Below are 25719 nucleotides of genomic sequence, written 5' to 3'. Positions count from 1 at the left end.
CAGCTATTTATGGAACATTTTTACCCACCCCTAAAGATGGATGAGATGCTATCCAAGATTCATTTCTTCCGGCCAGAACCCTCATGAATCATTTTACGAGGCTTGGAATCGCTTCACCGATCGCTTATAGAGTGTCCACACCATAACCTAGCAAAAGACACGTTAGTTCGTGCCTTTTTCAAAGGACTTCAACATCACCATAAAGAAGTCCTTGACATAATGAATGGGGTAGTTTCCTAAGTAAAAAGGAGCCTCGGAGGCTTACAAATTTTTAGAAGAACAAACTAAACAAAATAACAATTGGAGTGATGATATCCCCCCGCTCGCTAGTTCTTCTTCAATGATTAAGGCCACCCGGTATGTTTGAGATGAAACCCGATCCAGAACTTAAAAATTTAATCGAATCTCTAACTAAAAAGGTAGAGGCTATTTCTATTCAACAAAAGCCTATTCCCGTCATGAATGTCAACTCCAACCAATGTAATTTCTGTTTGAGTCCTGAGCACCCTGACTCCTATTGTCCTCTCGCCTATGAACAACAATAAGTAGAGCAAGATAATGTTTGCTCCATTAATAACTATCCTATTCCTAATACCCCATGGAGACAACATCCCAACTTTAGTTGGCGAAACAATCAACAAGTTACAACTCCAGGCTTTAATAACCAAAATGTTAGGCAAGCAAACAACTATAATCAAGCTCCACCTAGGCAAGGACAGGGACAAGGTCAAGGAACTTATAATAATTATAACAACCAAAGCTTAACCATGACAAGGTGTAGCACAAGGTCGAGAATAATTATAATAGTTATAATACCAATAGAGGTCTCGTTAGGTTAACAATAGTAACTATCAAAACCCACCCATAAATAATCAGCGTGAGATAGTTCGGTCGCACCACTGTGACTACTACACCTACACAACCGGACCATATCGGCCTTTATACAGGTTACCCAACAACTTTTCCAATCAATGACTCAATCAAATCAACAGATCTTACAATCCATAAATCGGGGCATACAACAATTAGCCCAAGAGAAAGTCCAACAAAAGCGTGTTTCGGGACAAGCTATACCAAATCCTAAAACAACAAACACAGCCTTGGAGGTAAACGGTAATACTAGTGCGGAAACGACAATAGTAGGTGATGAATGATGCCATCACCACTCTCGGATTCGGAAGAGTGGTTGATAACAAAGTAACTATGCCTATAGTTACCCCATCAAGATACTCCTACATCGGATATCGAACTAGATACCCGAAGTAGAAACTGAAGAGCCTACCAGCGTAGAGGTACCGGTTAAACCACAACCTAAGAAACAGAAAGCCAAGGTTACACATCAAGTCGAGCCATACACTAAATATAGAGCTAAACCACCGTTCCCAAAAAATTAGCCATGCTAACCGGGGATACAAACTTTGAGGAGATTAGGAACGCGTTTTCAAGAATCTAACGATAAACCTTTCTTTTTCGAAGCTATTAAAAGTTACCTAATCACGCTAAGTTTCTTAAAGAGTTGTGCACTACTAGGCGTAAAACCAACATACCTAAAGGCGCTTTTTAACTGAACAATTCCCAACTTTATCCGAAAATAATGGAATTGTTAAGTACAAGGACCACGGTAGATCCCATCGTAAAATGCACCTTAGGAGATTCCCACACGACGACCACTTTACTTTATTAGACACGGGGGAGTGTTAACTTACTCCCCGTATTACTTGTATAAACAAATAGGTCTACAGGAAATGCAACCTACAAAAATAACGTTGCAATTAGCGGACGGATCAATTAAGTATCTTAAGGGTGTAGTGGAAAGCGTGCTTGTTAAGGTTCAGGATTTCTACTATCCCTGGCTGATTTTGTTATCCTCGATACGTGAGTCGCTAATGACTCTGACCGATCATCTTAGGTATGCCCTTTTAGCAACCGCCAACGACTTATTAATTGTCGCGATGGTAAGATGTCCTTATCTTTTGGCCATCTCACGGTTGAGGTAAATGTTTTCAAGATGATGAAATAATTACCAGATTCGTCTATAGATGGGGAGGTTAGCATGATCGAGAGCTTAGCTCAAGATTATTTTAACAACACATTTCTTGAAAACAATATGTACAAATTCCTTTCCTTTGGAAAGTCAGATTTTGTAAATGACTCCTACTTAGAGGAAGTCAACACCATCCTTGAGTCCACACAAGTTGTAGACCGCCGGTTGCTCCTTATAATCGAGTATGAAGACTTGCTACCTAAGCAAGTCTTCATTATGCAAAATGAAGAAGACCCGGCGAAACATCTAGTGATTTTCCTTCCCCCCGATTGCTTAAACCCCTTCCCCGAGTTAAAATATATACAACTTGATCCGGATGGTAGTCATCCGGTAATTATATCTTCTGTTATCTAAGGATGAAGAGACGCGTTTAATCCGGGTGATTAGGGAACATCGGTCTGCGATTGGTTGGTCCCTAGCGATATTAAGGGAATTGACCCTAATGTTTGCACTCATCGTATCCATTTGGAGGATAACGCGAAGACTTCTCGCGAACCTCGCGTCGCTTGAACCACGCCATGAAAGAGGTGGTTAGGGAAGAAGTCTTATGATTACTCGATCGCGGTATCATATACCCCAATCTCGATAGCGAATGGGTTGACCCCATTCATGTAGTTCCTAAGAAATCGGGGAGTTACCATGGTTCATAACGGAAAGGGTGACTATGTTGTCACACAAGGACCTATGAAATGGAGGATCGTATTGATTCTGAGGGCGTTTAAATGCTATGACACGAAAGGATCACTTTCCTTTACCTTTTATAGATCAAATGCTTTCGAACACCTAGCTGGTCATGTTTTTATTGTTTTACGGATGGCTACTCGGGCTATTTTCAGATTATTATTGATATTGATGACCAAGAAAAAAACTACCTTCACATGTCCCTTTGGAGCGTATGCCTATAAGCGCGAATGCCTTTTGGCCTTTGTAATGCTCCCGGAACCTTCCAGGTGTATGCTTCATATATTTAGTGACATGGTAGAGCTTTATGGAAGTTTTCATGGATGATTTTTCTATCTATGGAGACTCCTTCCGCATTTGTTTGTCTAACTTTGTCTAAGGTTTTGACAAGGTGTGAAGAAAAGAGCCTCGTTTTAAACTGGGAAAAGTGTCATTTCATGGTGAAAAGGGCATAGTACTAGGTCACATTGTATCTAGTGATGGCATCGAAGTAGATAAGGCCAAACTAGATAAGATAGCGACTCTACCTAAACCACGGATTTGTCAGGTGATATTAGAGCCTTTCTAGGCCATGCGAGGTTTTATAGGCAATTTATCAAAGACTTCGAAAATAGCTAGGCCTTTAACTAATCTGCTTTTGAAAGATGCAATCTTTGATTTTAATTTTAAGCGTAAGCGGGCTTTTGAAACTTTAAAAGCCACCCTAACCTCTGCACCAATTATACTGACCTCCCGATTGGTCTAAACCTTTGAACTCATGTGTGATGCTAGTGACTATGCGGTTAGTGCGATCTTGGGACAAAAACTAGATAATAAGTCCTTTGTCATTTATTATGCTAGTAAAACATTAAACGATGCTCAACGAAATTATTCAACTACAGAAAAAGAATTCTTAGCCGTCATTTATGCTTTAGATAAGTTTCGTCCTTATTTGGTTGGTTCTAAAACTTTAGTTTACACGGACCATGCAGCCCTTAAGTACCTTCTTGCAAAGAAGGATGCTAAGCAGAGATTAATCCGATGGATCCTTCTCCTGCAAGAGTTCACATTAGAAATAAAGGACAAAAGAGTGGTCGAAAACATAGTTGCCGACCACTTATCTAGACTCACAAAGCGACGATCGGATCGATTCTCGAGTCCATACGGACTCTTTTCGATGAGCATCGTATGCCATTTTTTCAGCACCATGGTATGCGACATTGTAAATTATCTAGCGGCTGATGTTATGCCTTATAATTGGTCAAGGAATGAGCGTAAAAGTTTTTGGCGAGTTAAGTTATACTCTTTGGGATGAGCCCTACTTTTTAAGTATTGTGCGGATCAGATTATTCGATCGTTATATTCCCGGTGGGAATATAATGAAGTTCTATCGTTCGCCATGACAAAGAGTGTGGTGGACATTTTAGTGGGATGAAAACAGCCGCTAAAGTTTTGTAATGTGGATTTTATTGGCCTACCCTTTTTAAGGATGCCCAAGTGCATTGCAAGACGTGTATACGTTGCCAACAACTTGGGCTTAATTACTTAAACGTAATATGATGCCATTAAATCCAATCTTGATCGTAGAAATTTTTCGGCGTTTGGGGCATTGATTTCATGGGTCCTTTCCCGATTTCCCACGGTTTCATTTATATTCTAGTTGTCGTGGACTACGTGTCTAAATGGATAGAGGCCCTAGCTTGCCGTAGCAATGACCATAAGACCGTTGTATTTTTTATTAAAGAATATATTTTCTGTCGGTTTGGCATTCCTAAAGCCATCATTAGTGATGGTGGAACACATTTTTGCAACAGAGTTGTTGCATCCCTAGTGAAAAAGTATGGAGTTACACACAAAGTAGGAACTCCTTATCATCCACAAACCAGCGGACAAGTAGAAGTTTCTAATAGGGAAATCAAAAAGATTTTAGAAACAACTGTAAACCCTGATAGGAAAGACTGGTCAAAGCGTCTATCGGATGCCTTATGGGCATATAGAACTGCTTTCAAAACTCCTATAGGTATGTCTCCCTTTAGACTTGTTTTTCGGAAACCATGTCATTTGCCCATTGAATTAGAGCACCGTGCTCTGTGGGCTATTAAAATCCTTAACTTCAATATTGATGAGGCATGTGTCAAACGCAAGTTGCAATTGAATGAGCTTGAAGAAATCCGTAGCGATTTGTACGATCTCGCGAAGGATTATAAAGCTAACATGAAACGTGTTCATGATAAGCATATCTTGCACAAAGAGTTTGTGGTCGGTCAAAAGGTTTTGCTTTACAACTCCCGTCTACATGTTTTCCCAGGCAAACTAAAAACCAGTTGGTCTGGCCCTTTTCTAGTTACTGAAGTCACCCCTTATGGGGCAATCACCTTGGTAAATCCAAATGACAATAGTACCTTTCAAGTTAATGGTCAACGGTTAAAACATTTTCACGAACTTACGCCCCCGATGTAGAGGAAGTCCTTTTACGGGACCACGTCTATGAGGATGACCCTTGTCATTTGGTGTACTTACTTTCATTTCCATATCTTGATAAGTACACCATTCAGGTAATCGGGCCCTCCCTATGGAGTGTGTGGCTGTAAGTACGGATCCTAAGTCCACAGTTCACATAATTCCGTTTTCCACTTTTGCATGTTTTCGGTTTTAGAGTCATGTTCCTCTATGGAGTGAATTATGTATTTATTATTTTTCGTGTTTCTTATAATAAACAAATAAAAATAAAATTAAAATTCCTAAAATCATAGAAATAGCAATCCAACAAGTCTTGGGAATCGACTTTAAAGCGACCCGTTGTAAACAAATTTTGTGTTTAAAAATTTGTTTGGGGTGGGCGATCGATCTTTCCATCGGAATTGTTCGAACTTTCCATTGGTTTTGTTTAGGCCCATTAGTTCAATTGGGTTGGCGTAATCTAAACTTAGATTTCCTTCGTTAAGCATAACGACGTCACACACGCGCCGAGGCATTCTTCCACCCTCTTATACGTCACCCATTGTTGGAATTGAGTGTTTTATGGATCATTGGATTGGAAATTCTCTCTACGATCATTTCCATAACACATTCGCCAAAATCGGGCCCGAACGAAGCGGCAAATTGAGTTTGAATGGCGCGAAAAATCAGAAAATTTCGAATTCAAACGGGCTTGGGCCTAACTCCCGACGACGCGTTGGCGTCTCCTTCCTTCCCAACCCAAGACGCACGGTGTTTCCACTTCAATCCCAAACCGCCCGGTTACAAGTTAAATTAAATGTTGGAAACCAAAATAAAAATAAAAATATAGAGAGGGAAGAAAACCTAACTACACCTACACCAAGGAAATCAAATCCACCTAAATCTTCTCTAAACAATCATCACCGCCAACCCAACTTCGAAAAAACAGCCAACAATTATAGTTTCCACCACCACCACCGCCACCAACGCCGTTTTAGTAGTTTTCTTCAAAACTTCGCCTCCCCACAGTCTACAAACCATTAGTAGTCTAAGAAATTTCAATGGCGCTCTACGACGTAGAATTTTTTGCGAACACGCGTTTGCTTCCGGTTTCAGCGCCATTTTACGGCGTGGAGATGTTCAAGAGACATTGGAACAGATTGTTGTACTCAACTGAGGAGTTCTATCACTATGATTTGGTAGAACAGTTTTATAAAAAGTGAGAATTGGAAGGGATAGGATTTTCATAAAGTTAGGAGGAACGCGGAGAGAAATAACGCGGCGGTTGTTAGTTGAATCTGTTAGGAATTACGGCTTTGAAAGCAACCTAGTAACGACAATTCAAGAATCGATATCTTTGGAGTTCCGCTTTTATGAAGGATCTTGTCGTGGAGGGTGAATACAATCCGACATCCCATTCGTCCGCCCGGACCACCACGAGAACCAATCAATCGGTCAGCTCGCTTCGGTGGATTGGTAGGAACGCCCTCGGGGAAAGACAAAGTCGGTGATATCGACTGCAATGTCCGCGACGTTCTCTGGATTTTGCAAACAAAGAAGTATAATTTCTGCATCCTTGATTTAATGTTTCATGTAATTCGAGGAGTGGGGAAGAGTTTAGCGCCTCTTCCGTATTGATCACTAAGATCATGCTCTCCTTTAGATTTGTCGCAAGATCTGCTCCTATTAAGATCAAATTGCATTCTAATGCAAGTATCTATCTGGATTGCATCCAAGAGACTTGGCGTTGTGCGAAGAAAAATGGATGAGTCGGAGGATGAAAGGGAAGATATGACATGGCTGGATGAAGATGCATTAGAGAAGTGTAATTCTAATGTAGAACGCATGCAAGTGTTGCAAACTGCCTTGCGGTGCATTTATGGTATTTGTGGAGATATCCGAAATAGGCGGATACTAGTTCAAAAGAAGCAAGGGAACCTTCGGAGGAGATTTGAAATGCTCGAAGGGGTTCGGACGATATCTTGTCTAACATGGAGACTATCCACCGGCAACAACAAACCCGATATGCGATTTTCGATGCTTGAGATGGAAGCCCAACGCTTGTTCGAATAGAGATGCTCGACGCGATGCCACCCGTGGAGGACTCTATTTCAGCCCGAGGTCGACGGGCATGAGCGTCGTCGCCGAAGGATAGATGGTTCAAGTCATTCTCCATCCCAGAGCCAATCTCCATCTCAGGGTCCATCATCATCACAAAACTAGGTGTTCACCCCAGTTGGAGTTCGCTATTATTTCATAATTTCGTTTTATTAGAAGGATGTTAATTCAGTAGTTAAATTTAAATAGTAATGTGTTTATTTAATGTTGTTTGGATTTAAATTTTATTTTTAATATAATTGGTTATTTTCGAGTACTGCTTGTTTTATCATTAATTCCACCTTCCCGACTCGTTTGGGGGTGGAAATATTTAGACCGAGCATAAGTCGTGATATGATCATATGCTGTAAGTTGTCTTGGAGGGAAGGTTGATAATTTGGCCGATATCGGCATATCTATGACTTGTGTGGTGAAAGCATGAAATCTACGAGAGTTTAGAAGTTACTATTCTAAATCCAGTATGAAAGATACCAGGATTTTTAGAAAATCATGGAAATGGGTTGTTTCTGCTTTCGGTTTTGGAATTTTCCTATTTCCGGAAATTGCCTTCAAACAAATTGGGAACTTCCCGATTGGTTTTGGTAGCTCAGAACCTATTTAAACTCCTTTCTTTCTACACTAACAAACCACACTACATCCCACCATCATCCCGCACCTTCCACTCCAAGTTTTTCTTTCTTTTTGCTCTAAACTCCGGTTTCAAAGCCCGCCCTTGAGGCTGCGCTGCTTTTTACATTTTGAAAAATTTTGTCGAGGGCGACCAGCGCCAAAAACTGTAATTCTAAAACCCACGAGCGACCGCTATGCTTCTATGGGACCAGCGCCTGCATATGATGCGAAAAAATTCGAATTTTCGGGCGGTCATTCCGAGGATTTTTGTGGAGCTATTCAAAGAGTTATTGTGATGACATCTCCTATAGTCATACCGAACAGTCTTTCAAAGATGTGTTGGGCACGAGACCTATGGACATTGGTTCCGACAAAGAATCCTGCTGATTAGGATGGCGTCATCTCGGTAAGTGATGACGATTCATATTCACCACGACTTCTTGCTTATTTCTACGACCATGTTAAATTCTATTGTAATCAGGATGAAGAACAAGAATTCTCTGTCGTAGTCGAGGACACGACACATCAATTTGATAAAAATGTGGTCGCTTTAGTTAATGGGTTACCAATACCTGATCCTGTTCACACATGGGCATATATGATCGATAATGCATACCTTTATGATTATACATATTTCCATGAGTATTATGGGGGAGGGGTATTTCGAGTAATGGACCAGGGGCGATATAGCATTGCCCTTGGTAGCCTTTCCCTCAACGTAGGCACCACCATGTTATTCATCCTGATGAATATTTTGGGGGAATGGCAGTTTATTTCTGCAAACAGTACTGTTGGTGACATTTTCCTCGCTTTAGCTGAGGGACGTCGCCGATATGACATCCCCCGAGTTTTAGTCGCTAGTCTTAAGAGAGCCCAAAGCATGAGGCATAAGTATCTTCTTATGCCTGTTTTGGTAAGCCGCATCATGCGTAGTTGTTTACCTGTATTCTGTGCACAATTCACAGATTGGAAAAGGGTTGAAGTCATGAGACCCACCAATCGGGTGGTTCGCTCGTTAGCAAGATAATGACTTGGCGGGATGGCGAGTGCAGCCTCATTTGGTTGCCCGTACATCCCATCGGACATGATAACACTTAACAGGTTAGCATTAGTAGATGATAATGGCGGCAAGCTTGGCAAATTACAATGGTTGGGGATCGCGAAGGAACCTCGTCTCACTAATGAGGAAGAGGATGCTTAAAAGGGAGATATGGTAAGTTTTAGTTTCGGTTAGTGTCCGCTTATGTCCCAAGCAATTTAATTACATTAACCCCATAATGGGTGGAACTCTTATAGAGTTGCATCAGTTTTATTTTCTATATTAGTATGTTCTAACCTTGTTTTGCGGATGTTCGAATTTCCGCAGCGTTTCCATGGTATTTTTCCTACCCTCTTTATTTACAATACTTTGAGGACAAAGCATGATTCTTGTTTGGGGGCATAGAAACACGTGTAATTAAGGTATCTGTTAGGATATAGATATGTATAATATGCATTTGTTTTCTAGTTAAAATTTTTAAAATTCAAAAATATAAATAAATAAGTTATGCTATACACTTAGGAATATTGGTATTGTTTTCTTTCTCTATGCTCTTAACAATCTAGAAGTGTCACGTAGCTTTTGCATCAGAATAATTGTTAGAAACTTAGGTTAATATGTAGGTAATAATCTCTGCATCTATCTATAAATATATTACATGAGCATCTATGAATGTTAGCAGTAAGTTTCTGAAATCTAGGCTAGAGTACTTATTCTACAAATCTTGTGAGAATATAGCCGAAAGCCGTATATGAGCAAAACATTTGAGAAATGACACAAGGGAGAAGTAAAATCCGGATAGAGATATCACACGTCCACTTGCTTGATCACTATGCCATATCCTTAGCGAGAATTTAGGCCTTCTTTGGATCGATATAGCCAGAAATTCAAACCTATGAATTATTTTCCACTAGTCGCCCCTCTGAGCCTTTCTTTAGCCTTACCATAAACCACAAATCCTTTACCCTGTTACAAAAACAAAAACAAAATAAAAAAATAAATCAACCTACCCAATTTAGAATAAGTCTGAGAATAGAATGAGTGAAGAAAGAAGAAGAGAAAACACGCGGTAAAAAAAAATTAGTTAGTTGCTTGAGGAAAAGAAAAGAAGTTTCCATCCAAGGAAAAGAAAAAAAAAAAAAAATAGAAATAAATAAAAACTCAAAAAAATAGAATAAAAGGGAGTCAAAAGCCAAAGAAAAGAAAAAAAAAATATGGCTAAGGATGGAAACAAAGTATAGAAGCAAAAGAAAATAACAAGGTTTTTCTAAGTTACATAATATGAAGACTCTATTATCTCGGACTTGTCCTTTTGAATATCCATTTCCTTCCTTCTTAAACCATCTCCTAATCCCGACAACACCTAATAAAGACCTCTAGCTCAATTAGGAATAGGTTAGTGTGATAGTAAGTGGCGGATGTGTTTGATCGACTCGGCTTCCTTGTTGTCATTGAGATTGTAAGGTAAAGTGTGCCCACTGCATTACTTTGGAGTAGTGAAACTTGAGTGGAAAAATCAGAGTGGTTTTGTCTTGACATTTATGTGAGGACCTACTTAAGGGCGCCTATTCCGAGTTTTCAGAAACGAACCTGCTAGGCATTTCATAGTATTACTCATAGTATATATATTTGTATCATAGATGATTGATTATTATGCATATATTAGTTTAGGTTTTTGACTTAGTTATTCTTATTCAATTGCTAGTGAGATGTATAGATAGTTGGGACATGAATGAGGAAAACAATAGTTTTATTTCTTAGTCGTTGTAGTATAGTTGAAGTTTGTGAGTACCTTCACTGGAAAACTCTCACGAGGCTATAACTTCGTCCACTAGGGAATTCCTAGTGGTTTAAGGCCTTGTTGCATAGGTCAATGCAATCGCGACTCAAAGAAAAGCGAGTAGATAGAACTCCATTTTTGGTCACTTATTTTAATTTCTCATCTTTGCTTGAGGACAAGCAAAATGCTGTTTGGGGTGGTTTGATAAGAGCCCAAAACTGTAGTTTTAACCCTTTGATCATACTTTTGGACCAATTATGTGAGTAATAATTAAGAGTTAACACTGATTACGTGTTTTTATGCATTCCAGGCTTCAAAGTCCATTATGTGCAGAAATGTGCCACTTTAGTGAGATAAAGGAGAAAAGGTCGGTTACTAAGGAGTTCTGTGATTAAAGGCCAATATTCAAGAAGATAAAGCCTTCCTAAAGCCCGGTCAAAAGCTGAAAAGTCGACACGGGCTGAAACAACACACAAGTCAGCAGAACTTCCGAAAGTCGTATCTTTGGACTCAGACCTCAGAATTGGGCCTACCTTATGTCAAAACGACCGGATCGGAAAGAGCTTTCCAATGGTCTAAGCCTTGACCTAATCAGAGGAGCAGAAGTGGACAAAAAGTCTGTGGAAGCCAACTGCAGTTGAAGAGGCCTTTTTGGACTGAAAGAATTGGGTTTTGGGCCTGATTCTCTGGCCCAAAACATGGCTCCAAGCCCATGCACGATTTTTGGATCTGAAAGTATAAAAACCAAAGTTTAGCTCTTTGTTAATGGTAGCTAGTTAGACCTAAAATAATATAGATAATTCTAGATCTGTTTTCATTAATTAAATTAAGCTTTAGTTCCATTTTCAATTCTTATTTTAGATTAAGTCTTTGAATCATTGTTCTTGATTGATTAGATAAATAAAATAGTTGTTTTAGCAATTTCGAATTGTGTTATTTCAATCTATTAGATCTAGTTTTAATTATTGTTGGTTACCATCTCTTAGTTATTAATTAGAATTTAATCATTGTTTAGTTTAGATTAGTAAATTTCGAATCTTGATAATATGTGTAGTTTAGATTCATATGGGAATGATTGCGGAATGATTCAAGGCTAAAACCTCCATTAGAGGGGTTGATGAAGCCTTGATGAAAACTTGGTGGTATAGTGTAAAAGCATTGTAGAATCTATTCCAATCTAGAAGGTCGTGATTCGCCATGGGAATGGGTGGACGACCTCACATGCTAGTTAGTACTCGGTAGAAATGCCATGAACACTAGGGATTAGAACTCGAATTTCTTGCCGTAAGAATGTAAGAATCGAGATACAAGAATCTATACTAGGTTATTAAGTTGGATTCGAGGTGGATTCAATTCCACTCTAATCCTTTATCTAGATTCAAAACAATCATAATTCCATAGCATTCGTAGTTAAATTCAAGTAATCAAATTCAGTAAGTATCGTAGTATATCACCTTCGTAAAGCTCTCATTGACTTAAGACTGATTAATTAGATTAGAAAACAATTCCATGCTAGAGCACTAGGACTGGAACGAATTTGTTAGTCCACTCTATTGCGATAGAATTGAGAGTAGGAAACTTTGATAACATAGCATCAAAAATAGTTGAGTTTACTTACGTTTTGATTTCATCGTTCATTTCGTAGGTAAGCTATTCATTTTATGTTTATCATGAACCACATTAATAACATTGAGATACTCAACATTAGACTACATCACATGTCTGCTAATTGGGTGTGTTCCAATATGAACATAGTCGATCAGCCTGGACAGGATTAGTTGACGTTCGAAAAGGTGGCTTGCTGTTCGTGTGTTATGCTAGCATTTTCAATAAGATGTCCTTCATTTTCCTTTGAGATGTAGTATAATTTGTTGGAGACAGATGTTTTTATTTATGGGTTAGTTAGACTTACCCCCCATTATTAGTTGCAATTAGTGTTACCCCAAGTTGCAAGATCCAACGGCTACGAGATGCAGTTTTTTTTTTCATGTATGACCGTTGGATCTTACAAATTTTTTCTTGAAATCATTTATTTCAGAATTGTTAAGTGAGGAAGTTTGTAACTTAACTTTGATTGCGAGTTTTCATAATGATGAGATACTTGTTTTGAGTATTAATTAATTATTATTATATTCTTTGGTATTATGATACATTAGGGAGTATGCGATAGGTTAAGTTTTGAGGTAGTTGTCACACCTGATAAGTGCTTAAAAAGTGCAATTTAACCCTCGATTATGCCTATTGTTTAGTCATCTTAGTAGACTAATAGTGTTTGTAAGTTATGTTTTATGATTCTACAGGTGAAAAAAAGAGTTTTGTGGAATGATAATAGCCCAAAACTATAGTTTTAACCCCTTAATAATACTACTTTTAGACCAATTATACGAGTAATCAATAAGAGTTAATGCTAATTACGTGCTTTTATGTATTTCAGGCATGGAACTTAATTATGTACAGAAATGTGCCACTTTGGCAATATAAAGAAGCAAAGGGTTGGTTGATAAGAAGTTCTGTGATAAAGGCCAAGATTCAAGGAGACAAAGCCTTTATGAAGCTCGGTCAAAAGCTAAAAAGTCAACACGAGCAGAAATAGTGCACAAGCCAGCAGAACTTCCGAAGACCATATCTTTGGACTCAGACCTCGGATTTGGGCCTACCTTACGTCAAAACGATTGGCTCGGAAAGAGCTTTCCAATGGTCCATACCTTGACCCAATCAGAGGAGCAAAAGTGGATGAAAAATCTGCTGAAGTCAAAGCCAGCTGAAACGGGCTCTGTGGACTGAAGAAATTGGGCTTTGGGCTCGATTTTCTGGCCCAAAACATGAGACCTCAGCCCATGCAGGAAATTGTGGATCTGGTCTCCTTCTTTATAGAAAACAAGACTTAGCTCTTAAGAAAGATATAGTTAGATAGCTTAGAATAGAAAGTAGCCATTAAAATAGCTTATAAATCTAGTTTTTGGAATTTTAATTAGTTGATTAATTAGTTTCATACATTGTTTTAGATTAGTTATTGGAATGATTGTTCTTCATTGATTAGATAAATAAAATAGTAGTTCTTGATCATTTCGATTTTTGTCATTTAAATTTGTAGATCTAGTTTCAATTATTGTTGTTATTCAATTCTTAGTTATTAATTAGATTTGAAGTATTGTTAGTTAAAATTAGTAAAGTTCAAATCTTTATATTATGTCTAGTTTTAATTCAATGGGAAATGATAGTTTGATGAATCAAGGCTAAACCTCCATTAGAGGGGTTTGATGAAGCCTTGATGAAAACTTGATTGTGTAGTATAGAATCGTTGTAAGAATCTATTCCACTCTAGAAGGTCGTTGATTCACCATGAGAATGGGTGGACGACCTCACATGCTAGTTATGAATTGGTAGAAATGCCATGTATAATTAGGGATTAAAACGACCAATTCTTACCGTAAGAACGTAAGATTTGGTTTACAACAATTCTATGCTAGTTTATTAAGTTGGATTCAAGGTGGAATCAAATTCCCCTAATTCTTTATCTAGATTCAACTCTTAGCATTTTGTCATTTCGTTATTCGTAGCTTGTTATTTGAATTCACATCGTAGTATAAATTCCACCATTACTCTCATTAGACTTTGGATAGACTCGTCAATTGTAGAAAACTTGAATGCTAAAGGATTAGGAGTGGAACGAATCTTCTATTCCAACTCTATGTCAATAGATTCGGGCGTAGAAAACAAATATCTTTGATAAATCTAGTAACAGTTCAGTTTATAGTTTTACTTGCGTTTAGAGTTTCATTGCTTTATTTGTGAGTAAAACTATCTTTTTATGGTTATCAAATGGCGCCGCTGCCATCTTAGTACTCTTTAGTATTGTTTTCTTTAGAATTGATAGTTTTTCAAAGTCCCATAACCTACCCACCCTTGTTTGATTCTCACTGTGGTTGTCAGTTCCAGCACTGAAATTTTCCTTGGAAAATTACTCGGAGCGCGACATGCGCCCTGGGCAAGCCAAATTGGAGTGCACCCTGCACCCACACGCCCTGGAATTCCACTTCAAGCCGAGCGACTGCGCCGGGCCGGGGGCCAAATTGGAGCGCACCACGGGCCCTGCGCCTAGAATTCCACTTCAAGCTCGCGACCTGCGCCCTCTAAAAAGGCTAACTTGGAGTGCGACCAAGCCCTGCGCTGGAACTCGGCTTGACTGGCGACGACTGCACCCAACCTAGGCCTATTCTCGAAAGCCAGCAGCCCTCAATTTGAAAGCGGCTCGATTTCCAAAGGTTTGATTCAAACTTCCATTTCTTCAAGATTTTCAGTGTTCTAACTTGTTATATACACTGAGAACGTGTAAACAAGACGCTATTCATAAGCGAAGCAAGGAGGCTTTCAGGTACTCTTTTCTTCCACACCTCGCATCTTCTGTTAGAGGCTCATACTAGCATATCAGGATTTTTTGGAGTGTTGTTGAGTTTCATTAAGATTGGTCTTCGCCTTGCATGAGATTAAGGCCAGGCCGAAGAAAAACACCTAACGTAATTAACCGACAACGGCAACAAACAAGTCTTTCTAGTATACCACTCACTACACCTCTAGTTAGCATACCACACACACCACCTGAAGTAATGGCTGAAGAAAGAGAGTCTCCTCTCTCTGAATTTTACAAAGCCTTAAACGATAGCCCTAAATCTTGCATCATACTATCAGATCCAGTGGGGGATTTCCGAATCCCCCCAAATATATTTAATTTGTTACCCGTTTTTCTTGGGTTAGACCATGAAAAGCCCTATCAGCACATGTGTAGGATTGACCAAGTCCTTACTACATTCCACCATCCTACGGTAGGTGCTGAACAAATTAAACTGAGGGTATTTCCCTTCACCTTAGCCGATAAGGCGATGTCTTGGTTAACTGCCCAAGCGCCTAATTCTGTGGACTCGTGGGCTAAACTTGTTCAACTATTCATGGAACATTTTTACCCACCACTGAAGACCAATGAAATGCTTTCCAAGATTCATTTCTTTCGACAGAATCCTCATGAATCATTTTCAGAGGCTTGGAATTGTTTCACCGATCTACTTATAGAGTGTCCACATCATAACTTTGCGAAAGACAAGTTAGTTCGTGCCTTTTTCAAGGGACTCCTACACCACCATAAAGAAGTCATTGACATAATGAATGGGGGTAGTTTCTTAAGTAAAGGAGCCTCAGAGGCTTATAAATTTTAGAAAAACGGACTAAGCATAATAATGGCGGGGGTAGTGGCGATTTCTCCCTAACGCTAGTTCTTCTACAACAGTAAAGGCCACCAGTATGTTTGAGATGAAACCCGATCCGGAACTTAAAAATTTAATCAAATCTCTAACTAAAAGGTAGAGGCTATTTACGTTCAACAAAGCGCCTATCCCGTTATGAATGTCAACTCCAATCCATGTAATTTCTGTTTGAGTCGAGCATCTCGACTCTATTGTCCTTTAAACATGAGCAACAACAATCACAACAAGATAACGTTTGTTCCATTAATAGCGAACCTAATGCAGCTTGGCGACAAAACCCCAACTTCGGTTGGCGGAATAATAACCAACCTCCAAGGTTGTTTAACCCAAATGTTAGGCAAACAAACAATTACAACCAAGGTCCACCAAGGCAAGGACAAGGCCAGGGTAATTATAATAATTATAACAATAATAATTATAATGTTAATAGAGGTATCGTTCCAATAAATATTAACTACCAAAATCCACCCATTAATAATCAACGTGACATAGTTCCTGTCACACAACCGGATCGTTTTGATACCTTTATGCAATCTCAACAACAGATTTTACAAACCATCCAACTTTCCTTACAGTAGTTAGCTCAAGAGAAAGTGCAAACCAAAGGTGTGTTTCCAGGACAAGCGATACCTAATCCGAAAACACCAAACACAACCTTTGAGGTAAATGGTAATACTAGTAACGAAAATGCAAATGTAGGGGAGATAAATTCCATCACCACTCTCCGTTCAGGTAGAGTGGTGGATAACAAAGTAACTATGTCTATAGTTACCCCACCAGTAGTCCCTACACTAGATATTATACTAGATACCAAAATAGAGACTGAAGATCCTACCCCTGTAGAGGTACCAGTTAAACCACAACCTAAGAAACAGAAAGCAAAGGTTAGACATCCAGTTGACTCATACGCTAAATATAGAGAGAAACCATCGTTTCCTCGAAATTAGCTATGTTAAACAAGGATACAAATTTTGACGAGATTAGGGAAGTTTTTAAAAATCTAACGATAAACTTACCTTTCCTTGAAGCGATTAAAAAGTTACCTCATCATGCTACGTTTCTTAAAAAGTTGTGCACTATTAGGCGTAAGACAAAGATTCCTAAAGACGCCTTTTTAACAGAACAGTTTCCAACTTTAACAGAATACAATGGAATAGTTAAGTACAAGGACCCTAGTCGTCCTACTGTACAATGCACCTTAGGGGATACTCACACGGCCACTGCCTTATTAGACCTCGGGGCGAGTGTTAATTTACTCCCTTATTATTTATATAAACAAATAGGTCTACATGAAATGCAACCTACAACAATGACGTTGCAACTAGCTGATAGGTCTATCAAGTATCCTAAGGGTGTAGTAGAAAACGTGCTGGTTAAGGTCCAGGATTTCTACTATCCTACGGATTTTGTTATCCCCGATATAGAAGTCGCTAACGATTCTGTTCCAATCATTTTAGGACGCCCTTTCTTAGCAACTGCTAATGCACTTATAAACTGCCGCGATGGTTCGATGTCCTTGTCTTTTGGCCATCTTTTCCGTTGCGGTTAACGTTTTTAAGACGACTAAACAGTTGCCTTATACAAATATTGATGGAGAGGTTAGCATGATCGAGAGCTTAGCTCATGATTATTTCAAAACCACGTTTTCGAATGACCAGATGCACAAATTCCTTTCCTTTGGAAGTTCCAACTTCAACAAATACTCCTTGGACGTAGAGGAAATTGAGGAAGATTTCCTTCAACTCTTTTGCAACTCTTCCCTGCCACCTCGCGAGTCCCACCCTGCCAACATTCCTTTATCCCTTGACGCTGTGACGGAAGATGAATTTTTCACCCTCTATCCCAGTGATTCTTTTGACCCACCTATTGAGGAATGTCTAGCATATCTCAAGGCTTCTAATAATCTAGACCTGAGAGCTCTAGCTGACACTCATTCATCTTCCCTCACTAATATTCCCCACCTTCCACCCTTTCAAAGGAACCTAGAGTTTGTGCTTGACCCTTTTGTTTCTTCTGTACTTAATGATTTTCTAAATCCTCTGAATACATAAATAATGCCCAAGGGAAAGGCACTTGACACCTTCATTTTCAAAATTGAGACAGTTCCCACCTACACCATGAATGAGTTTTGTGCCAAACCTACATTCTCATTTCTTCCATTTCTTATATCTAAAATTCCTCCATATCCACCATATCTTCCACAAACATCCATTTTCTCACGATCATTTAGTTGGAAACCCTTTCGTTCAAAGGCAAAAAAGAAGGTGCATGCGCGGTTATATTCTAGATCCATCAGACTTCGCTTTCATTTTAATAAGTTGCGTCGTAAAAAATCTTGGTGCTTGATTCTGTTTGGGGGTGCATTCCATGGTAATTATTTATGGAAAGACCCACAAATTTTTAGGTTGTTAATATATGGAAAACTGCATGGTATATATATTAATATATCCAATTAATTGTTAAAGGTCTCAGGAATCTGACTTTAAAAGACCCATTGTTAAAACAAATTTTCTAAACTCTGTTGTCTAAAATTTGTTTGGGGATGGGGTGTTTGGGTTTCTTTCATTGATGGTCAAACTTTCCATTTATGTTGTTTAGACTGTTTAATCGTATTTCGATTTGGGTTGACATTTTCTACTAAGTTAGATTTCATTCGTTCGCATAACTTATGTCATGCATGCACTTCGAGGTGTTTTCCATCTTTTTATATGTAACCCATGGTCAGAATAGAGTGTTTTATGGATCATTAGATTCGAAATTCTCTCCTGATCATTTCCATATCTCATTCGCATAAATCAGACCGGTAACGAAGCGGAAATTTTAGTTTGAAGTTGCATTAAAAATCGACAAAAATCGAAAAATCATTTTGGGCTTGGGCCCAACGCACGCGCGTGCGTCTCCTTCCTCCAAATCAAATAGAATCGCGATTTCTTTCCAATTCCACCATTTCCAAATTCAAAAACCTAACCAAAAATAAAAATAAAAAATAAACCTCAATACACCCACACCCACAATATAATTCTAATCTTCTCCAAAACACTCTTCCACCAATCCCAAAAATTGAAACCACCGGAAATCACCCAAAACCCAAAGAGCTTCGAACTGCGCGCCACCACACCACTTCTATTTTATTAGTAAGGGAGTCTCAAACTCCATTCCCACAGTCCTTTTAAACCCCTAATCGTTCTAAGATATTAATGGCTCAAAGACGAAGGTTGTTGCCGGAAGAAGCGTTTACGGCCGACCGCTTCGTGCCGTTTTACGGTGATGAGATGATTAGCAGGGGTTGGAATCGGTTGTGGTACTCGACAGATGATTTCTACCACTCTGATTTGGTTGAACAGTTCTTTAAGAAGAGAGAGTTGGACGGTCAGAAAATTTTCATGAAAGTGGCTGGGACTAGGAGAGAATTATCGAGAGACAAGTTGGCTGAAATTTTAGGCATTACGCCTAGACGCCACCTAGAAGTCACCGTGCAGGAATCCCAGTATACTGGAGTTCCTGCATTGATGAACAACACCCTCATAGAGGGTCAATATAATACGACTTCTAATTGTGCTCGACAGTCATCTCTGCGAACCAACTAACTGGCCGTAGCTCAATGGATTGGCAAGAACGTCATTGGAAAGGAGAAAGTGAGGGACATCGGGTTCACATGTCTGCACGTTCTCTGGATATTACAAGAGAAGAGGTATGAATTCTATATCCTCGAGTTTTTGCTAAATATGATTAGAGGAGTTGGGAAGAGTATCGCACCATTTTCTGTTTTAATTACGAAGATAATGTTGTCTTGGGGGAATAAACCAAAAACTGAGCGTAGGATGTTGAAATTGCATGCAAATGAAACCAGTCATAAGGAGTGTATCCAAAAGACTTGGATATTACCGGAGGATAGGGTGGTGGATTCAGATGAGGAAATAGAGGACATGACATGTTTGGATGAAGATGCCTTGGAGAGGTGTACGTCTGATTCATAATGCATTTCATTGTTGCACACTAGCGTACATTGCATTTACGCTATTTGTGAAGATATACGAGATAGGCAAATTATAGTTCGAAATAAACAAACGAACCTTCAGACAAGTTTAGAAGTGCTCGAAAAGGGTCATGAAGATATCTTGTCTAACATGGAGACTATCCACCAGCGTCACCAGGCCCAGTATACAGTAATAAAGGCTGAGATGGAAGCACAGCGTTTGTTCCGAGTAGAGAGTCTACGACGCATGCCACCCTTGGAGGGTTCTGTTTCAGATAAGTCTGAGAGACATGAGCGTCGTCGCCAAAGAACGGATGGCTCGGGCCCTTCTTCATCCCAGGCCCAATCTCCATCTCAGGATCCATCTTCACCACGTGGCTAGGTTTTCTAAAATATGTGGTTTCGATATTATTTAGTTATTTTTATTGTTTTTCTTAGTCCGGATATTAAGTTGTTTAAATTTAGTAGTTAAATTTAAATTCGGTAGTTAATTGTATTTGAATTTCAATTTTAATATACTTTGGTTCTTTTCAAATTGTGCATTGTTTATCGTTAATTCCACCTTTCCGAATTGTTTGGGGGTGGTATTATTTATTGTAGCATGATTTGTTATAGGATCCTCCATTTTAGTAATTGTGTTGGAGTAAAGGGTGAGAATATTGCCGATACGGGCATCACTATGAATAGATATTGTGAAAGGATGAAATCTTGAAGAATTAGGCAGTATCTAACCTAAATTCAACCGAAAAGATATTAGGTTTGTTTTGGAATAGAGAATATGGGTTGTTTCCGTTTTCGGTTTTGGAAATTTTTTGTTTCCGGCAATTGTCTTAAAACTTTTTGGTAACTTCCCGATCCATTTTAGCAACTTAAAACCTATAAAAACTTCATTCATTCTACACTCACAACCCACACTACACCTCACTTTCATCTCTCACTTTTCACTCCCACGATTCCTATCTTTTTATCCATTTTAGCACCATCAAGCACACCTCGGGGGCCTCAATGCCCCAGGAGGGGCGACCGACTCTAGGCACCTTCTGACAGAAATTCTACCTTGAGCGCGACCTACGCCCTCTCCAGGCCAAACCTGAGCGCAACCCACGCCCAAAACACTGGAATTCCAGTTTTCCTCTGGAGCACACCCGCACCCATCACATGCTAAAAGTGAGCACACCTTGCGCCCAAGTGCCTGGAATTCGAAATTTAACAGAGTGCACCCGCACCCATCCCAGGAATACCTTGAGCGCACCTGCCCCCTGACCCCTGTGGGCACCAAAAATTTCCAGTTTTCCGAGGGTTGTTCCAGAATAATTGTAGCTGTTCTAGAGTAGTTTTGTGATGACTTTTCCTATAGTAATACCGGAGTAGTCTTTCGAACACTTGTTATGGAGCGAGTCTTATGGACATTGGTTCCATGAGAGGATCATGCAGTTCGGATGGAGGCATCTTCTGGTAAGTGAAGACGACTCGTATTCACCTAAGCTTACTGAATTTTTCTACAATAATGTTAAGTTCTATTGTAACCAGGATGGAGAACAAGAATTTTCCGTCACGGTTGATGACACACCCTTAAAATTCAATAAGTATGTGGTAGCATTAGTTTTGGGAATACCAATCACTACACCATAACAGGCTATTTGCAACAGCAAAAAAGCGTTGCTAATAATTTTCGCAACGCTTTTTAAGCGTTGCAAATATGGCGTGGGTAAAGTGTTGGAAATATTTGCAACAAAGCGTTGCAAACAGAAATTTCCAACGCTTATTAAGCGTTGCAAACATAACTTTCCAACGCTTATTATAATTATTTCGTACACATATTTAAAACCTTTGCAACGGTTTTTTATTTCACAAACGCTTTTTAAGAGTTGGTAATTTGTTAAATTTTTTATCAACGGTTTCTAACCGTTGCAAAGTTGTTAGTTAATTTAAAAAAAATAATTTAAATTTCGTTTGTAACGGTTATAAACCATTGCTGATGGGTTGCTAATAAAAAAATAATAATTTCTCATATTTTGTAGCAAGACCAGCTAAACCTACAATAAACAATGAATACAAGAATACAATAAACAATGTATCATAGTTGCCAATTGAAATAACTGAGTCCACAACCATAGATGTTAAAAATTCTTTTTCACCACCAATCAGATTTGAAGAAAGTGAGGTCTTTCCTAAAAAAAAAAAAAAAAAAGCTTTGAAGAGAGTGTGGTAGCAGCACACTTTGCCAACAAACTCTTCTTTTCTTCCATACTTTTCTCCTCTATACTCGCAACAAGTTCCTTAATTTTGCTAATTGCCTGAAATACAAGTAGCAAACTCATGGCTTCTAGAACAATTTCTCATGAACATATCCATCCAATCAAACCAAAAGATCAAAATTCCTTACCAAATTGGAGCAGATTTCGAAAACTACATTATAAGACTTTGAGTGGACACCATAAATGAAAAGTTTGGCCTCCTTTAAAAACTCTTCCGCAAAAGAACTACTATAGTGGTTCCATCACCCTTTGTAGACAATAAATCCGGTCATTAAAATTACAAGTGAATTCCAAATTTATCCCTAAAACCTAACCAATACAATTATTAATGATACCCTCTCAACTTTTTCTGAGACAATGTCCTTGTTAATGGTCATTATCTTCTCTAAAATATAAGCTGTTAAATGTTGTAGTAATGCAACCATCATAACCCACTCTAAGATAAATATAAACTTTTGCATAAAAATTTCACTCTTTTAGTCAGCCAATCACTAAAATTAGTAAATTTGTTTTCTATTGTATACCTCAGATTCTTGAGACTTGGCAATATCGACAAGAATCTTAGCAGCAGGATGAACAACATCAAGAAGTTTCATAATAGTAGCACCATCATTAGAAATAGTGGCATTGCCCTTGTCATCATGAATCAATTTATCCATTCCTCAATAAGAAACATATACGCAAGCCAGAGTTGCATAAAAGAACGACGTAATATCATAAATATGAAAGAAAATAGATCTACCTCGATTTGTTAAGAAGACTCACTTTGCGAGAAACTTGCTGGCTTTTACTATCAATTTGCAACACTATTTGCTTTCTTCTTTGAGAGAACCATCTCTTTGCAAATCAATGATGATGGGAGCTCGAGTTGCACCATTTTCTCCGTTGGTGAAGAATGGACACATTTCAAAACCGCCAAATGAGAAGAGAACAAAGTGGCTAGAGGTATGAGTTATGATGTTGAGCGAAAAAGAATAGAGTTGGTGTGGGCTACTTACCAAAACAGGATGACCAATTAAACTATTTAAAACCGCTGATTTACACCGCACCACGACAATATCAAAGCACAACCAATTCGGCAACCTAACATCTCCAACCTAACATCTCCAACATATATATATATATATATATATATATATATATATATATATATATATATATATATACATGTCGATAAAACATTCTAATGTGCAAGGCATCCAACAATCATTATAAGAAATCTATAAAACAATTAACCCCGATTAATTTATGGCGTGAGACTAATTAACGATTAAACATAATTTCTACTCTGAACCTACATTTTGCATCCGAAAAAGAAGTAAAACTACAGCAACAAGCGATCTAACAATAAAAAGATCTAATAGCAAAACAAAGTGAAGCACGCTTATAATGGAAGGAGTTACAAGCACTGAAGCAACTCATCGAATGTTCAATTTGAACTTGAAGGTCTACCACTAATAAAAAGGAAAGGATGCATTTGATATTTCTATCATCCAACACGGTTTAATATGGGCCCATTGTTCTATGACATGAGGCTATTAGCTACTAGATTTGAACTTCCCGCATTGTAACTTTTAGCATATAGGAGTACTCCCCAAAATTTCACACGTAAGAAAACGGGGTTGTGATCTGTGCTGCCTTTCATTCATATATCCATTGCCTTCCATGATAAAAAAGAAAGAAGCGTACTTACTTTGCCCATTCCATGGCTTCTATTTTCTTGGTTTCTGTTTCCATCCTCTGTGCTTTGATATTCTTTATCATCTCCAATTTGGAATCCGCCAAGGGATCCTTGTATGACGGGGCATTTCACTTTGGCCTAGACCACGCGTGCTTGGCTCTTCCTCTCATGCCCAGAATCATTATAAACTTCCTTTAATTTTTTCTTCACGGGACTTTCTGCAGACCGCGTATCACCACTTGGCCTTCTCTTGGGTTACCGCTTTTAAGCTCCAACAGGTGTCCCATGATACTTTTCCAGAGCAGAGCATACACGTTCACGGTAATCCTAACAAAAAACAGAGAAGAGTCAAAAGACAAACAGGGCAATTCCATAACTGAAACAATGTGCACTAAGGATGCTTAGCGGGTTGGGATAGATCCACCGACCAACCATACTAAACCTATACTTAGTTGATTTGGATCATTAAGGTGGATCTGACTTAAAATTAGGATTTTATCCCAAATGAGATTCAACTCGGGTTTGGAAAACTAGACAATTCGATCTAATGCACACTGAATGTGTAAAACTGTTATTGATGTATCTTTACGATCAATTACACTTTGGTTGGGCATGGGTATAGGAGTCATGAAAGGAGTCTGGACAATTGTGTCTGATTCAGAGGTATATGCTAAATCAATCCCAATTGAAAACACTAATGTCACGTTAGGTACTACATGTAGACAAAAAATTGATCCACCGATGTTAAGCATGCATAGCATCTTCATTATATATTTACCAGAAAAAAGAAACATAGATACAAATGAAACCCAAAAACAAAAGATCCAGATGTTAAACGTGAACTGTAGCATTCTTGTTATTAGGGAACCATCTTTTACACCAAATCTCTTACTTTTTTCAAAAGTTGGTTGGGATAACAGTTTCAATACTACAAAAGTAGCAAAGCCGTCACCCCTCGGTGACATCTATTAGTCTTTGGTTAACAAAGAGCACCATTCTTTTCTTATCCGGATATTAAGTTTCTTAATTCAAGATCATAATCAAGATGGTTTTGACGGTAGAATCTTGGTTTCGCGCATGTGGTACTTCGCAGCTAGAGTCTAAGGTAGGAGTGCAGCCCCAAACATCATTTTTATTAAGTTTTCTATGTATGAACCAAGAATAGCGATGAACTTCCTTTACTCCTTCTTTTCTTATGGACTTTGATAGTCAAAAGAGAAATGTAACAAAATCACAACACTCAATAAAGCTAAAACAATCCTGTCGGAATGCTTAGCTCGCCCGGATCAACCCAAGGCTTTAATCCAAACCATTAAGTCTCATATTCCTCTATAAGACTGGGCTTATTTACATTCTACATTAAAAATCTAAGACCTTTCATGATCTTGTTAAAAAATTCTTTAATTAATATGCACATGTATCAAAATTCAAGAGAAAAATATGTTCTCTTATCAACTTTCAAAACCAAAAATCCAAAATTCAAGATTATCTTCTTCCAAGATCACTTCTTTTTTAATAAAAACTAGATAATTCAACATAAAGAAGTGTTCTTTACTTTAAAAAAAAATCACATACCGGTATATACTTGAACTTTTTCTTAGGCGGTTCTTCTTCTTCCTCTGTTAAAGTAGCATTACTATTGTCTTTGCCTGAAATCTTCTTGGCAGTAGCATTATTACCATTGTTGTTGTTGGTTTGAGAAAGGGCGGTCCACTTATAAAGAAGAAGGTGATGAGTAGAAGAAGAAGAAGAACCATTGCTTTTGCACATATTATGCTACAATTCACGTTTAGGGATCTTGAGATAATGCGGCGGTGAGAGAGAGAGAGAGAGAGAGAGAGAGAGAGAGAGAGAAAA

At 38.5% G+C, this 25719-nt stretch overlaps 1 protein-coding gene across 1 annotated transcript in view; it reads right to left on the bottom strand.

Moving 5' to 3' along the window:
- The window catches only part of LOC147474718 (UDP-glucose 6-dehydrogenase 3-like), a 55851-nt gene extending 33011 nt beyond the window's left edge, over window positions 1-22840 (bottom strand). The window contains exons 1-2 of the mRNA XM_086585170.1: window positions 22706-22840; window positions 22157-22220 (exon numbers count right to left, since the gene is read on the bottom strand). Of these exons, the coding sequence (XP_086441296.1) occupies window positions 22157-22220; window positions 22706-22840 (199 nt within the window). The remainder of the gene's footprint in view (window positions 1-22156; window positions 22221-22705) is intronic.
- Between the last annotated feature and the right edge of the window lie 2879 nt (window positions 22841-25719).

Source organism: Coptis chinensis, chromosome 9 (assembly GCF_015680905.1).
Source record: "Coptis chinensis isolate HL-2020 chromosome 9, ASM1568090v1, whole genome shotgun sequence".
Lineage (NCBI taxonomy): Eukaryota > Viridiplantae > Streptophyta > Magnoliopsida > Ranunculales > Ranunculaceae > Coptis > Coptis chinensis.
Note: the sequence above shows the minus strand (reverse complement) of the source record. Positions and strands in the feature narration are given on the sequence as shown.